Raw genomic sequence first — 14,281 nt, 5'->3', positions numbered from 1 at the left:
TGGTCGATGTTTCTCTCTCATCGATGTTTCTAGCTTTCTATCCCTCTCCCTTCTGTAAAAAAATCAATAAAAATATATTTAAGAGAGAGAGAGAAAGAGAGAGAGAGAGAGAGAGAGAGAGAGAGAGAGAGAGTGAGTCCAGATGCTTCAGTTTGGCAATGAGTCTCCTCCAAACTGAATCAAGCCATGTCTTCCCATCTCCTCCTATCCCTTACACACACACACACACACACACACACACACACACACACACACACACACACAGAGAGAGAGAGAGAGAGAGAGAGAGAGAGAGAGCGCTCTTGTGCTCTCTTCAACCGAACTTTATGTGGTTCCCTAAATACACACAGTCTGTTTTCTTGGCTGATCCTTTCGTCCTACTGGACATGGCTCCCCTCAACAGGCATTTCACAGCTCTGCCATTTCCACCTGTAGAAAGCTCAGCTCAAATACCTTCCCATCCACAAAGGCATTCCAGCACTCAGAGCCTCCACTCCAGCGCCCGCCTTGCACATTCTGTCTTGTTGGTCCTATTTGCGACTTACAGTTGCAACTGTCTGAATAGATTGGGAGCTCCCTGAGGGCACAGGCTATGTCTCATTCACCCAGAGCTCTCCGTCATCCCTCCCTGTTCTGCTTTTCTCCATCTGTGTTAGCTTCCTAGGGCTGCCGTAACAAAGTACAACAAACGTAGTGGCTTAAAACAACAGCAGATATGCAGTCTCTCTCAGCTCTCTCTCTCTCTCTCTCTCTCTCTCTCTCTCTCTCTCTCTTCCCCCCCCCCCCCCCCCCCAGGGAATAATCCTTCATTGCCTCTTTCAGCTTCAGGTGGTTGCTGGCAATATTTGGTGTTCCTTTCTTTGGCTTATAGACTCCAATCTCTGCTTCCATCTTCACATGGTATTCTGTGTGTGTGTGTGTGTGTGTGTGTGTGTGTGTGTGTGTGACCAAATTTCCCTTTTCTTTTTTTTTTTTCTTTTTTTAAAAATATATTTTATTGATTTTTCACAGAGAGGAAGAGAGAGGGATAGAGAGTTAGAAACATCGATGAGAGAGAGTCATCGACCAGCTGCCTCTTGCACACCCCCTACTGGGGATGTGCCCGCAACCAAGGTACATGCCCTTGACCGGAATCGAACCCGGGACCTTTCAGTCCGCAGGCCGACGCTCTATCCACTGAGCCAAACCGGTGCCGGCAAATTTCTCTTTTCTTAAAATTATACCAGTCACTGAATCAGGACCCACGCCAATAGAATATGATCTCACCTTAACTTGATTATACCTGCAAAGACCTTATTTCCAAGTAAGATTACATTCACAGGTGGACATCAAGTTTTGGGGGATATTACCCAACCAGTACACAACATCCAAAATGCTCTCTATAGTCTACTGTTTCTCTCCTCCCTGTGAAATCCATGAAGTTAGGGATTGTTGTCTATTTTTTTCATTGCTATATTCTTAGAGTCTAGAACAGTGCTTGACACATAGTAGATACTCAGTCAATATTTTGTGAATGAAACTTTGTACCCATCTGCCCTGTACCCCACAGTGAATCTGAACGAGAGAAGCAGGGGTAAGGTACAATGCAAGTATTGCCTAGAACAGTGGTCGGCAAACTCATTAGTCCACAGAACCAATATCAACAGGACAATGATTGAAATTTCTTTTGAGAGCCAGATTTCTTTAACTTAAACTTCTTTTAATGCCACTTCTTGAAAATGGACTCGCCCAGGCCATGGTATTTTGTGGAAGAGCCACTCTCAAGGGGCCAAAGAGCTGCATGTGGCTCGCGAGCCGCGGTTTGCCGACCACTGGCCTAGAACATAACAAATGCTCAGTAATGTTCACTGGATGAATAGACGTTTGATGGATATAGTAATTTGACACTTATGGAGCACCAATTTTATACAAAGTATGGAGAAAGGTATAAAGAAGTAATAAGGAGCCGGGACCGGTTTGGCTCAATGGATAGAGCGTCGGCTTGGGGACTGAAGGGTCCCAGGTTCGATTCCGGTCAAGGGCATGTACCTTGGTTGCGGGCATATCCCCAGTAGGGGGTGTGCAAGAGGCAGCTGATCGATGACTCTCTCTCATCGATGTTTCTAACTCTCTCTCTCCCTTCTTCTCTGTATAAATCAATAAAATATATTTAAAAAAAAAAAAAAAGAAGTAATAAGGAAACATCTGAGCATCCTGGCTATGCCCTGGTGTGACCTTGGGCAAGCAATTCAACCTCCGGGTTTACTTTCTCATCTGTAAGGTGGAGGTAATAACAGTAGCTATCTCATTGGTTTGTCCTAAGGATTTTGTGAGTTTGAACATGTAAAGACTTAGGCTGTCACATGGTAAGTACTATAGATGTGTTAGTTATTATTATTGTGGTTGCTGTTATGTGCTAGACTCTGTCTGGGCAAGACTTTTTATTTTAAAAAATATATATTTTATTGATTTTTTACAGAGAGGAAGGGAGAGGGATAGAGAGTTAGAAACACTGATCAGCTGCCTCCTGCACACCTCCTACTGGGGATGTGCCCGCAACCAAGGTACACGCCTTTGACAGGAATCAAACCTGGAATCTTTCAGTCCGCAGGCTGATGCTCTATCCACTGAGCCAAACCAGTTAGGGCTGTGCAAGACTTTTTAAAAAGCCAGCTTTATCAAGATATAATTCACATGCCATAAAATTTTCCCTTTAAAAATATACAACTCAGGGTTTTTTAATTGTTGACAGTATTACAGATGTCTCCCATTTTTCTCCCCTCTACCCCCCTCCACCCAGCTTCTACCCTAACCCACTGTTGTGTCCATGGGTTATTCATATATGCATATAAGTTCTTTGGTTAATCTCTTCCTGTCTCCCCATTCTCCTCCCCTGAGATCTGTCAGTCTGTTCTATGCATCCATGGCTCTGGATCTATTTTGTTCATCAGTTTATTTTGTTCATTAGATTCTCCATATAAATGAGATCATGTGATATTCCAGCTCAGTGGTTTTTAATTAACGGGGCTGTACAATCATCACCACAATCTAATTTTAGAATATTTTCATTCTCCTTCAAAAAAAAAAAAAATCCAACAACAACAATAACACACCATACCCGTTAGCAGTCAGTTCTCTTTCCCCAACCCATGCTCCAGACCAGGGGTCCTCAAACTTTTTAAAGTGGGGGCCAGATCACGGTCCCTCAGAGAGCTGGAGGGCCGGACTATATGAACTACTAATTCCTACTGTAACACCTCGGCTGCGCTCACTGCCCAAAAAACCTGGCGGGCCGGATCAGACTCCTCTGCGGGCCGCATGTGGCCCACGGGCCATAGTTTGAAGACCCCTGCTCCAGACCCTGGATATCACTACTTTACTTTTTGTCTCCATGGATCTGCCTATTCTAGAATTTTATATAAAGGGAATCATATAATCTGTGTCCTTTGGGGCCTCTTTTAGCAATAGGTTTTCAAGGTTCATCCATGTTTTAGCATGCATCAGTACTTCATTCCTTTTTATAGCTGACTAATGTTCCACTGTGTGGATATGCCGCCCTTTATTGACCCATTCATCAATATACGAACATTTGATTGTTTCCACATGTTGACTATTATGAATAATGCCGCTATGAACATTCATATGCAAGTTTTTGTGTGGACATGTTTTAATTTCTCTTGGATATATGCCTACGAATAGAATTCCTTGATCGTATGGTATCTCTGTGTTTAACATTTTGAATCACTTACAAATTGTTTTCCAAATTGACCGCACCATTTTACATTCCCACCAGCAGAGAATGAGGCTTCCGGTTCTTCACATGCTGGCCAATCCTTCTCCTGGTGTGTTCTTTTTATTTTAGCTACCACAGTGGGTGTGAAGTGGCATCTCCGTGTGTGTGTATGTGTATGTGTTTGTTTTAAGAATCTGATGTTTATGTTTCAACAACCTTATTTCCATTTTCCCTTTAAGAGCCTGCGGAAGAATAGCTTCAGACCACCCAGTGGTGGCTCCTACCCATTCAGTGACCTCAGGCTGAGGCAGAGAACTCGGGTGCTGAGCAGCCCATTCACCCAGAAATGCCTCCTTGGTCACAGCCTTTTCAGCAGCCGCCTGCTCTTCTTTCCCACTCTCTTCAGGGTCTCCCAGTGTAGTGGGAGAGCAGCCATGACCTCCCACGGATGCTCATGGTAGATGGTTCCGCACATGTGTAGAACTTCCTGTACCAGCATCTGCAATATCAGACCCACTGAGCCAGCCCCCTTGTTGTTGGATGGGATGGTGATGCTGTCTGTTACACAGAGGGACGGTAGGCAGGTTAACATGAGATGCCTCTGAGATAGGCTGGTGGCCAGCCCTGGGATCACTAACCACCGGAAGTCTCAACTCCCAGAAGGATGCCTGGATCTGATTAGTGAAGGTCCCAGGAATGAGGCAGCCAGCAACAGGAGCCTCCCTAGTGGCAGCAGCTTAGCTTACTGGTCCGTATTCCTGGACCATTTGACACTGACAGCGGGGTTTTCAGGGGGCAACAAGGGCACTCATGAGCCGCCTGCAGAAGATTCCCGGATGTTCATTTCAGAATTCCATCCCTTTTCATTGTGTAGCTGAGCTCTTCCATTTGGAAGCCAACATGGGGGCCACCTCAGTGGGTTCCTGCTGCAAGGAGTGTAAGGACAACTTCTTCCTTCCTCTGCAGAACAGCCAGGGCTCGGGACATGGTGAAAGTTTCCCTTTCAGTTATGACAGGAACCCAGATAGACACCTGGTGGGCAGCAGGGACAGCTCCTTGTGATGTTGAGCTGCAGTTCCCTGATGGCTCATGGCGAGAGGCATCTTTCCATCTGCTTCCCGGTCATGTGTACAACGTCTTCGGAGAAACGTGTATTCAAATCCTTTGTCCATTTAAAGAAAATGGGTTGTTTTGTTGTTGGCATGTAAGAGTTCTTTACATAATCTGGACACAGAGCCCTTCTCAGCTCTATCACTCACACAGACTTTCTCCCATCCCGTGGGCTGTCTTTTCGGTGCCAAATGTTTTTGCGTGCCTTCTCCCAAGACCCCCCGGGAGGCAGGTGTTATGGATAGGGAAAGGAAAGTTCAGAGAGGAGACGATGGAATTTCAATCCAGTTTTGCCTGCCTGTGAAACTCATGCTTTCTCCTCTGCCCCAACGTGCTCACCAAGATGAATGAAGACGTGTTTCTGGCTTTGAGGCGTTCAGGCTGGCAGAGGTCTGAAAACAAGAACACAGACGAATGCACTCCAAAGCAGAGTTCCACTTGGCACACAGATGCCAGGAGCCAAGCGTGGACCAAGTGCAGTGGGAGGTCAGGAGGGGAGAGAGTGAGCACCGTGGCTTGGGGAATCTCTCAGGAAGGTGGCATTTGAGTCTTGAGAGATGGGCACGGTTTCCCTGCCTAGATACGATGGGCTGCTCAGAAGAGAGCATTCCCAAAGAGCAGAAGACGAGGGCTGAAGGCATACACGGAGCTTGGATCCTAACTGCGATGGCTGGTTAAGATGGAGATCCTGGCGCTGCCTCGGGTTGGAGGACTAGCTCAGCTGGAGGGCATCTGACACTTGGGATTGGAAGATCCCGAGGGGATGGGGACTCCGTGGGACGCCTGGGATGGCGCTCCTTGGGATGAGGCTCTGGGGCCTGGCGGGCCGGGCTGCATCGGAAGGGACTGGGAGGGAGGGCTTCCTCGGACTGCTTTGGGTGAGGACACCGGCCCGTGGACGGTGGAAGGGAGCGATTTCCGGCGGCCCGCGATGGGGCTGGCCGGGGCGCCCGGGGCGGGTCCGGCTTCGGACGCGGCGGGCGGTGGCAGGTGGGGCGCGCGGGGGCGGGCCGGGCGGGAGAGTGGGGGCAGGGGCGGGGGGCGGGCCGGCGGCCGGGGCGGTCCCGCGCGGCCGCGCTGCGCAGTGACTCCGCAGCGGGCGGAGCGCCGTGGGCCGCGTCCTCCCGAGCCGTGGCGGTGGCGGTGGCGGCAGCCTCAGCTCCCGCTCCCCGTGCCGTCGGACCACCCAGCGCTGTCTCCCGGGCCCCCCCGGGCCCCCGGGCCCTCGAGCCCGGTGCGCGCCCTCGCGTCCCGCCGGCCCCCTCCCCCGGCTGGGCCCGGGGGAGGGTGGCGCCGCGAGCGAGCAGGGACCGGGCTCTCCTGCCCCTTCCCCTGCCCCTGGGCCGCTAGGATGGAGGCGGGGTCGGGGCCCCCGGGCGGCCCGGGCTCGGAGAGCCCCAACCGGGCGGTGGAGTACCTGCTGGAGCTGAACAACATCATCGAGAGCCAGCAGCAGCTGCTGGAGACGCAGAGACGGCGCATCGAGGAGCTGGAGGGCCAGCTGGACCAGCTCACCCAGGAGAACCGCGACCTGCGGGAGGAGAGCCAGCTGCACCGCGGGGAGCTGCACCGGGACCCCCACGGCGCGCGGGACAGCCCGGGCCGCGAGAGCCAGTACCAGAACCTGCGGGAGACCCAGTTCCACCACCGCGAGCTGCGCGAGAGCCAGTTCCACCAGGCGGCCCGGGACGTGGGCTACGCGAACCGCGAAGGCGCCTACCAGAACCGGGAGGCGGTGTACCGGGACAAGGAGCGGGACGCCTCGTACCCGCTCCAGGACACCGGTGGCTACTCGGCCCGGGAGCGCGACGTGGCCCAGTGCCACCTGCACCACGACAACCCGGCCCTGGGGCGCGAGCGGGGCGGGCGGGATGCGGGGCCGGCGCACCCGGGCCGCGACAAGGAAGGCGGCTACTCGGCGGCGGCGGTGGGCGTGGGGCCCCGGCCCCCTCGGGAGCGGGGCCAGCTGAGCCGTGGCGCATCCCGGAGCTCCAGTCCCGGCACCGGCGGCGGCCACAGCACCAGCACCAGCACCAGCCCGGCCACGACCCTCCAGAGAAAGTAAGGAACGCGCGTTGGTGCCCTCGGCTCTCCCCCTCCTGTTCCCTCTCCCAACTTGGCCAGCCGGTACCAGGAGAACCCGGCCCGATGCCCTCCTCCCCGGCCCCAACCTGTTAGGAGAAGCCGGGTCGTCCCCCCCCCCCCTTCCCGCCGCAGACGCCCCTGGTCTAGCCACCGGGGTGGCCCCAGGAGCGCCGGCGGCTCCTGATGCTCAGAACCGGGGCCCGCGGGAGCCCGGGCAGCCAGCACCCCTCCACTTCCCCACTCCCCGCCCGGTCCCTGCGAGAGGATGGCTCGCCACTTATTTATTTATTTCTCTCAGACCTGTTTATTGTCTGGGAAGGTGCCAACTCAGAGCCCCGAGGAAGAGAAAACCCCCTCCTTTTTTCTTTTCTCTTTTTTTCCTTCTTCTATTTCCTGCCCATGTTGTTGTGTTGCCTGTGGGGGTCTCCCGTGCAGGTCCTGCGTGCAGGCCTGCTCCCACTCCTCCGGCGGCCCGGCCCCATCCTTTCCCGGGAGGCAGGTGGGAGCAGAATGGCTGCTGGAGGCCGAGGCGGCCGTGCGGGGGGACCTGCCGCACAGCCTGGCCGGGGCAGCAAAGATGGAGGCCCGGCCTTGGGCTAGTGCCTCCGAGACCACCCCCTCTCCACCACCCGGTGAGAGCACCCAGGGAAGACAGTCCACAGAGCTCCCCTCCTGCTGGATCGGTGCCAGCTCCTGTGCCGGGGGCTGCGTGTGTGCCTATCCGGGACGCCTTGGTGTGGTCTGGTGGGTTGGTGGGACACGGACCGGGCCTCCTTCTTCCATGCAGACGCCACGGGAAGCCGGTCAGGCTGAGAGTCAAGGGCACGAGGGCTCTCAGGGCTGCCCTCCAGGCTCCCTGCCTTCTCCTCTGCTCGATGGGAAGGAGCCCGGAGCTGGGAGCTAGGAGACCTGGTCCCCGCTCCAGCCCTGCTGCTGACTGGCTTTGTGACCTTGACTGAGTGCCTTCCTCCCTCTGCCCCTCGCTTCCTTTCTGTCTTTTTCAAAGGCGAGGTCTGCCTTGAATGCTCGTTAAGGGCCACTCCAGCTTCCAGCGGAGGGTTCCATGACTAATGCAGCCCCACTACAGAGCAAGTCAGAAGTCCTCCAGCGAATGGACAGCTTTCCCCCTCCTCTCCCCGCTCAGCTGGTCCTACCATGTGCCACAACCAGCGGAGTGTCTCTCGGAGGCTGGGCTGGGGGTGGGGAAGCCTTCTGCCTCAGGAAATCTGCTGGGAGACAGCTCTCTGCAACTCCCCCGTGGTGAGGCAGCAGACTGGGGTGCTGGGTTGAGATGGCTGGGCCCCAGGAGCAGCAGCTGCAGCTCTAGCTCCCGGCTGGGCTTTGCTGCAGTGCACCCTCGGCTCAGTGATGGTGTGAACTGTCCCAGAGAAGTGGGGGCGAGGCCAGAGGGGCTCTCCCGCCTGGGCAGGGCTGCTAGGAGGCCATTCCTGGAGGACTGGGCGCATGCGTGTGGGAAGGGTCTAGATCCACCAAGCACGGTCTTGGGCTCAGGACAGGGCACGGGAGGGTGACTGCAGGGGTACACTGGGCAGGCACTGTGCTTGCCCCTCAGGCCTGGCTGCGGACTTTTCTAGAGTGACCAGGCCCGTGGCAGAGGGGGCAGCCGCGTTCTGTGTGGCTCCAGGGAGCAGAGACAGGAGCATTGGGATAAATCAGCAAGAACGTCCCAACCTGGCTGTCTGGTGATGCAGTAGGCTGCCTCTAGAGGGGCGAGGGGGGGGGGTGTTGGGGGGCGAGGGGAGCTGGAGAAAGCTCAATTCCTGAATTAGGTGTGCAGCCCAACGAAACGACCCGAGTCTCCCCCGGTGCCAGGGTTCTCTGACGCTCAGAGTGTCCATCCTGCAGACGCAGGTCTGAAGCTCCTGGCCGGCTGGCAGCCCGTTTGCTCTGGAGCTCAGTGCTTCTGCTGGCCACGCCAGCCAACCTCTTGATCCCTCCCAGTTCCCGTTGGTTTTCCTGGCTTCCCGTTTCCTACCGGATCCAGAAAGGGGGTTGGCTAGCTCTTTGCATGTCCCCTAAGCACATATGAAATACTGGCCCCTCCATCAGCTCCTCTTCTGCTCCTCACATCAGGCGGTGAGCATTACTGGCTCCATTTTAGAGGTGGGGAAACTGAGGCTCCCAGCTGAAGAGACCTTGCTCAGGGTGATGCTGCTGGTTCCGTATGAAGCTGGGACTAGAACCCAGGTCCACCTGTCTTCGGCGCCTGTTATTTTTCCCCTCCAAACCACAGGGATCTCATGGCCACGGGATGTGGCTGGGCCAGGAGCTGGGAGGGGCCAGGAGACCCTTAGGTATCTGGAGGGTTTGAGTGGGATGAGGGAGGGAGTTGACAGGAGAGGAAAGACGGCTGCGCCTCCCTCCTTCCCACTCTGCCTCCCGGCCAGGTGCCTGGAGGGCCTGTTGATGCCATAGCCAATGCCGCCGCCACAGCTGCTGCCAGTGACTCCCCTGCCAGGCCTGCGCTGGGCTTGCGGAGTGTGTGAGGAGGCTGCCACTGGGAGCTGGGGCAGGCAGGGTGGGAGTTTAGCAGCAGAGGCTGCAGCATTGGGGGAGAATAGGTAGATGCTGGTACAGGCTGGGCGCTCCTGGTCCCCGGGCTCCCCCTGGTGGAGGAAGAGGGGAGAGAGGGGCCCGGGCCCAGCTCCGGCTTGTGGAGGCCCCCCCTTCTGCCGAGGGACTTACTGAGCGGCCACCCTGTGCGTCTGTGTGACAGCGCGCATTCCATAGCTGAAGCGGCTGGGGGCTCAGAGAAGTGAAGTGACACAGCAGAAGTCACACTACCCCACAGCCAGACTCCCGGGCCCGTGAACTTCCCCGCTCCTGCGGTGGTCCACCCCCACCGATGTCATCCCCCCGGATTCCCACATCCTCCCGCACTGTCTCTCCTGGACAAGTTCCCGGATGCCAGGATGCCTTCTGCTGTGCTCTGGGTGTGGCCTTTCTAGTCCAGCAGGGAGCGACGTGAGACCCGACCTCCTTCTGGTCGCCGGCCCTCCTACGGGAGGGCTTTGATTGTCTGTCTGTCTTTTAGGAGCTGCTGGGGCGCTACCAGTGCTCAGATCGTTTTCCTTGAAATTGTCCCCTCGCGTGCCCCCCCCCCCCATGACTAGAGGAGCCCCCTGCTTTCTTTGTTGATCTTGGCCTGGCTCCCTCTTGCAGGTCAGGCACCTGGATGATTTACAGACGCGCTGGGCAGGGGGCCACTGTTGAGCCGCCCCAGGCTGGAGCCAGCTGTGCTCCCCATGCTGTGTGCACGGCCCGGCTCCGGCTCTGCTGTAGGCGGGGCTGGGCTGAGGCTGGGGTGGGGGAACTCTCCATTCTCTGCCCCCACCCCCTGCCCACCCACAAGCTGGCCCACGCTGGGGACAGCAGCCAGACGGCTGGCCTGGTGCTCTCGACAGCCAGAGCGACATCTGGTCTACCGTGCAGCTGTCTCCCACAGGCCCTGGGGTGTCAGTGAGCCCCCCGTGCCGCCCACAGGGGCCAGGGGCACTGGGAGGGCAGGAGCGAGGCCGGGGAGAGGCCCCGGGGAAGCCTCTCTCCTGCGGGGTCTCCGGTGCTTCTCCCAGGGGGGGTCTTTCCTTTCTCTCAGGAGGGAAAACCATTTAGCTTCCCCCTACTGTGTTGAGAGCATTATACGCGTGTGGGAGGAAATGATATTGTCAAGCTGAATGAGAATTAGAGGAATCTTCCTTCTCTGTCTAGATCTGGGACAAGAATGGGGTTGTTGTCATCCACAAACATTTCTTAGCTGCGTGCACACAGCAGGAGGGGCCACCGGGCTGAGCCAACACGGGGATCTCTGTGCTTCGGAGCCCCCAGCCAGCCAGACAGACAGACAGGGCTCCGGGCAGACCCCCCATCACAGTGGTGCTCAGAACCAATATGCATAGCGAGGATGGTGAGGAGTGCAGGGCGGGGGGAGCTTTGAAGAGAGTGGGCATCTCCTGAGAGGGGTGGGAAGAAGACCGGATGTAAGCTTACCCTCCACTGCCCTTTGACCTGTCCCACCGCTGCCTGCCGTGGCTTGCTGGGAGCTTAGTAAAGGCCCGTAGCACAGAGAAGGCGCCATGCGTGTGCTGAGTGAGCCTCAGCCTCCTGCATGCCAGCAGCACCCTATGTGGCTTTATGTAATGATAGCTATCATCTCCTTCCTGCATGCACTGTGGGTGCCAGGAACTATTTGTTCTCAGCCCTTTTTGCATGTGTGAATCCATTCGGTCTTCGACCGAATCCTTTGAGGTGGATATGGTTATTCAATCCATTTTACAGGTGAGGAAAGCGAGGCCCCCAAAAGTTGGAGAACTTACCCGGGGTCACTCAGTGAGGAAGGGAAAGAACTGAGAAGGAACTAGAAGGAGCCTCGGTGGTCTGGTGGCAGTGTTCTTACCCATCAGGCAGCACTGCCTCTTCTCTCATTTGCACAGAGCGAGTCCCTGCCGGGTGGGTATGAGCAGGACCCTCATTTTTGAGACAAGGTCTCAAGGATCAGAGAGGTGTGGTTACATGCCTGCATGGAGGTTACACAACTGCGTGAAGCCCAGAACCGTCTGACTCCTGAGCCTGTGGTTCACCTTTGCCTCCCGCAGGCAGGCGGGGTGTGAAGCCATCACACTGGCTGAGGCTTGGGGCTTCCTCCCGCAGAGCTCCTGGGACCACTGCCCCTTCAGGCCCCCTCTCCTGGATAGCCTCGTGCTTTCTGCCACAGTCTCCTGACAGATACCCCTCCTGCTCTTGCTTCGCCAAGCCTCTGCTGAAGTGTAGCCAGCCCAGCCTTTCCACAGGGCTCCGGCGGTTTCACTTTCTCTTCTGCCCGCAGGGGAATGTTCAAACTCTCCTACTGGCCGCACACGGTCCTCTTTGGATGTGCCTGCAGCTCTCTCTCCTCTCTTTGCAGTGCCCTCCACACAGACCGCGCTCCAGCCAGGCTGGCCCGTGTGCCCCTCTGTGAGCCGCCCCTCAGCCAACCGCTGGCCCCTGGGTCTTTGCCCATGTCGTCCCCTTCTCCTGGGCTGTTCCATCCAGCTCCCAGGCTCGGTTCTGCTGTCATCTCTCCCATGTTTGTGCGCTGGTCCCTCCTGGCGTTTGGTCTATCCGTGACCCCTGGAATGAGCACTTTGTCCCATTTACACCTTGATGGTTATCTGTTTACATATTGTGTCCTCTCTGCTAGATTGCGGTCCCTGCAGATTGTGATTTAACTCACTTGTATTGAGTGCATGTTGTATCTAAGTGAGGTGCTCTGGGCATGAGTGAAGGAGCTAGAGGCTTGGGAACACCTAGCACAGCACATACCCTGTTTCCCCGAAAATAAGACAGTGTCTTATATTAATTTTTGTTCCCAAAGATGTGCTAGATCTTATTTTCAAGGGATGTCTTATTTTTCCATGCACTAGGTCTTATTTTTGGAGGATGTCTTATTTTCGGGGAAACACGGTAGTAGCTGCTCGATAAATGCTGAGTAGACAGATGAATGGCAGGTGAAGTCTTGGTGCGCTAATGGCCACAGGTGCCTCTGCTTTTCTTCACTCCAGGACTTCTATAGAAAAAGATGACTCAGCTTCAGAATTCTCTGGCTTCTGGGTGGCTTTTTCCCCGTGCTCCCTGAAGCTGATCTGATCTCTGTCCCCCTCATAATCACCAGTCTCCCAGTTCGTAGAATGTCAGGGTAACAGAATCAGACAGGACTTTGGAGACATTTGAGCACATCTTCATCACATGCTATGGTCATGTCATGCAGTCTTGACCGCCAATCCAAGGTATTCTGCTCTGAAAGGACCAGAGGAGCTTCATGGGACCCCTGTGCCGTCCTCCATGACATTTTTACTGGGCTCCGACCCTGGGCCAGGCAGTGTCTCGGAGTCAGAGTAAGACTCTGCCCTTCTGGCTCAGTCCTGCTATATTTCCAGGAAGAAGAATAAACACTGGTCCCAGGGAAGACATGATGAGGAAATGACTTACTTCCTCTTTAGAGATACCCCTTTTGAGATAGGATCCTTTGCTGGTCACTCTTACTTCACAGTGGCCTTAGAAGGATGGCATGTGGGTTGGTGGGAATTGGCAAAAGGGAGGTTAGGTCTCTGTGCAAGCAGCCATGTGAAAAGCCCACTCTCACGCACTTAGGGACTGCAACTGTCTGGCAACTTAGAATTCGGATCGAGTGCGGTGCTCTAGGCGCTTCAAATCCCTTTCAGGGCCTCTGTTTGCTCAAGTAGGAAAGAGGGATAAAACTGTGGTTTTGACATGTGAGATGAATGTCGCCCCCTACAAAAAAAAAAATGTATCCAAAAATGTCCTGGCTGTCTAGCACACCCATCAAGCTCCTGATCAGGATAGAAAAGCTGAGGAACACGGATGAGAAATAATATGTGAGGCTGCCCTGCCCCCTAGAGGTGGAGCATAGCAATCAAAACAACCTAGCCAAGATCGACGTCGCATTACAGCCTTTTCAAAACAAAGATGACAAGCCGGAGGTACGCGGCTGACACGGTGATTCCTCTGACATTTTAGGAGGAAATCTATCACACCACCAGCTGTGTGCCATTTCAGATGCACTTATTTGTAGCTATATGATTTCTCTGCCTTTTCCCCTCAAAGATAATATTGCATTCGGGGCCTTTGTGATTTCCCACAGGATTCCAGAATGCAGCAAACTGAGTTCACTTGAATGCAACCAGTATTTTCCTCTGTATGACCACATTAGAATTGTTGTCCTTGTATCAGTAATAAAAAGAATCTAATTTCCCCCTCCCCCCAAATGTCCTTATAAAACTGAAAGGCATCTCAAACAACTATACACATCTGATAAGCGAGCCAATTCATAAATAACCCATCTTACAGCGTTTGCTGTGAGAATTAAATAGGATGACGTTTATGAAGTGTTCGGCACATAGTGTGTGTTTACTCTATGCAAACACATGCTATGTGTTTGCAAAAGGGAGGTCTAGGCATTATTATTATTATTATTATTATTTTAAAATACATTTTATTGATTTTTTTTTTCAGAGAGGAAGAGAGAGGGATAGAGAATTAGAAACATCATTGAGAGAGAAATGTTGATCATCTGCCTCCTACACACCTCCCACTGGGGATGTGCCCGCCACCAAGGTACATGCCCTTGACTGAAATCGAATCTGGGACCTTTCAGTCCACAGGCCGACGCTCTATCCACTGAGTCAAACCGGTTAGGGCACTTGTATCACTAATAATAACTTTGCAAAATAGTGCCATGAAAGGGCAGGCGGAAGAAGTCACGTGGGAAGGAACCACATTTCTGAGAGGGCAGTCCGGTGAGGTTGGTATGCCTACTATGTGGCACACCCTTACGCTACTGCAGGTGGGAGTTGTGTG

The 14,281-nt window shown here is 54.5% G+C and overlaps 1 protein-coding gene across 4 annotated transcripts in view; it reads left to right on the top strand.

Moving 5' to 3' along the window:
• Nucleotides 1-5,891: 5,891 nt before the first annotated feature.
• The window catches only part of IQSEC2 (IQ motif and Sec7 domain ArfGEF 2), an 86,768-nt gene continuing 78,378 nt past the window's right edge, over nt 5,892-14,281 (top strand). For 2 of the 4 annotated variants that reach the window (XM_084871013.1, XM_084871016.1), the window contains exon 1: nt 5,932-6,883. In XM_084871013.1, coding sequence (XP_084727139.1) covers nt 6,174-6,883 — 710 coding nt within the window. In that variant the 5' untranslated portion in view covers nt 5,932-6,173. Of the gene's footprint in view, nt 6,884-14,281 lie in introns of all 4 variants that reach the window. The other 2 variants (XM_084871017.1, XM_084871012.1) reach the window with 2 other exon arrangements.

The sequence above is a fragment of the Pipistrellus hanaki genome, assembly GCF_964339955.1.
Source record: "Pipistrellus hanaki genome assembly, chromosome: X".
NCBI classification, from domain to species: Eukaryota; Metazoa; Chordata; class Mammalia; order Chiroptera; family Vespertilionidae; genus Pipistrellus; species Pipistrellus hanaki.
The sequence above is the reverse complement of the archived record's forward strand: the minus strand, read 5'-3'. Positions and strand labels throughout refer to the sequence as shown.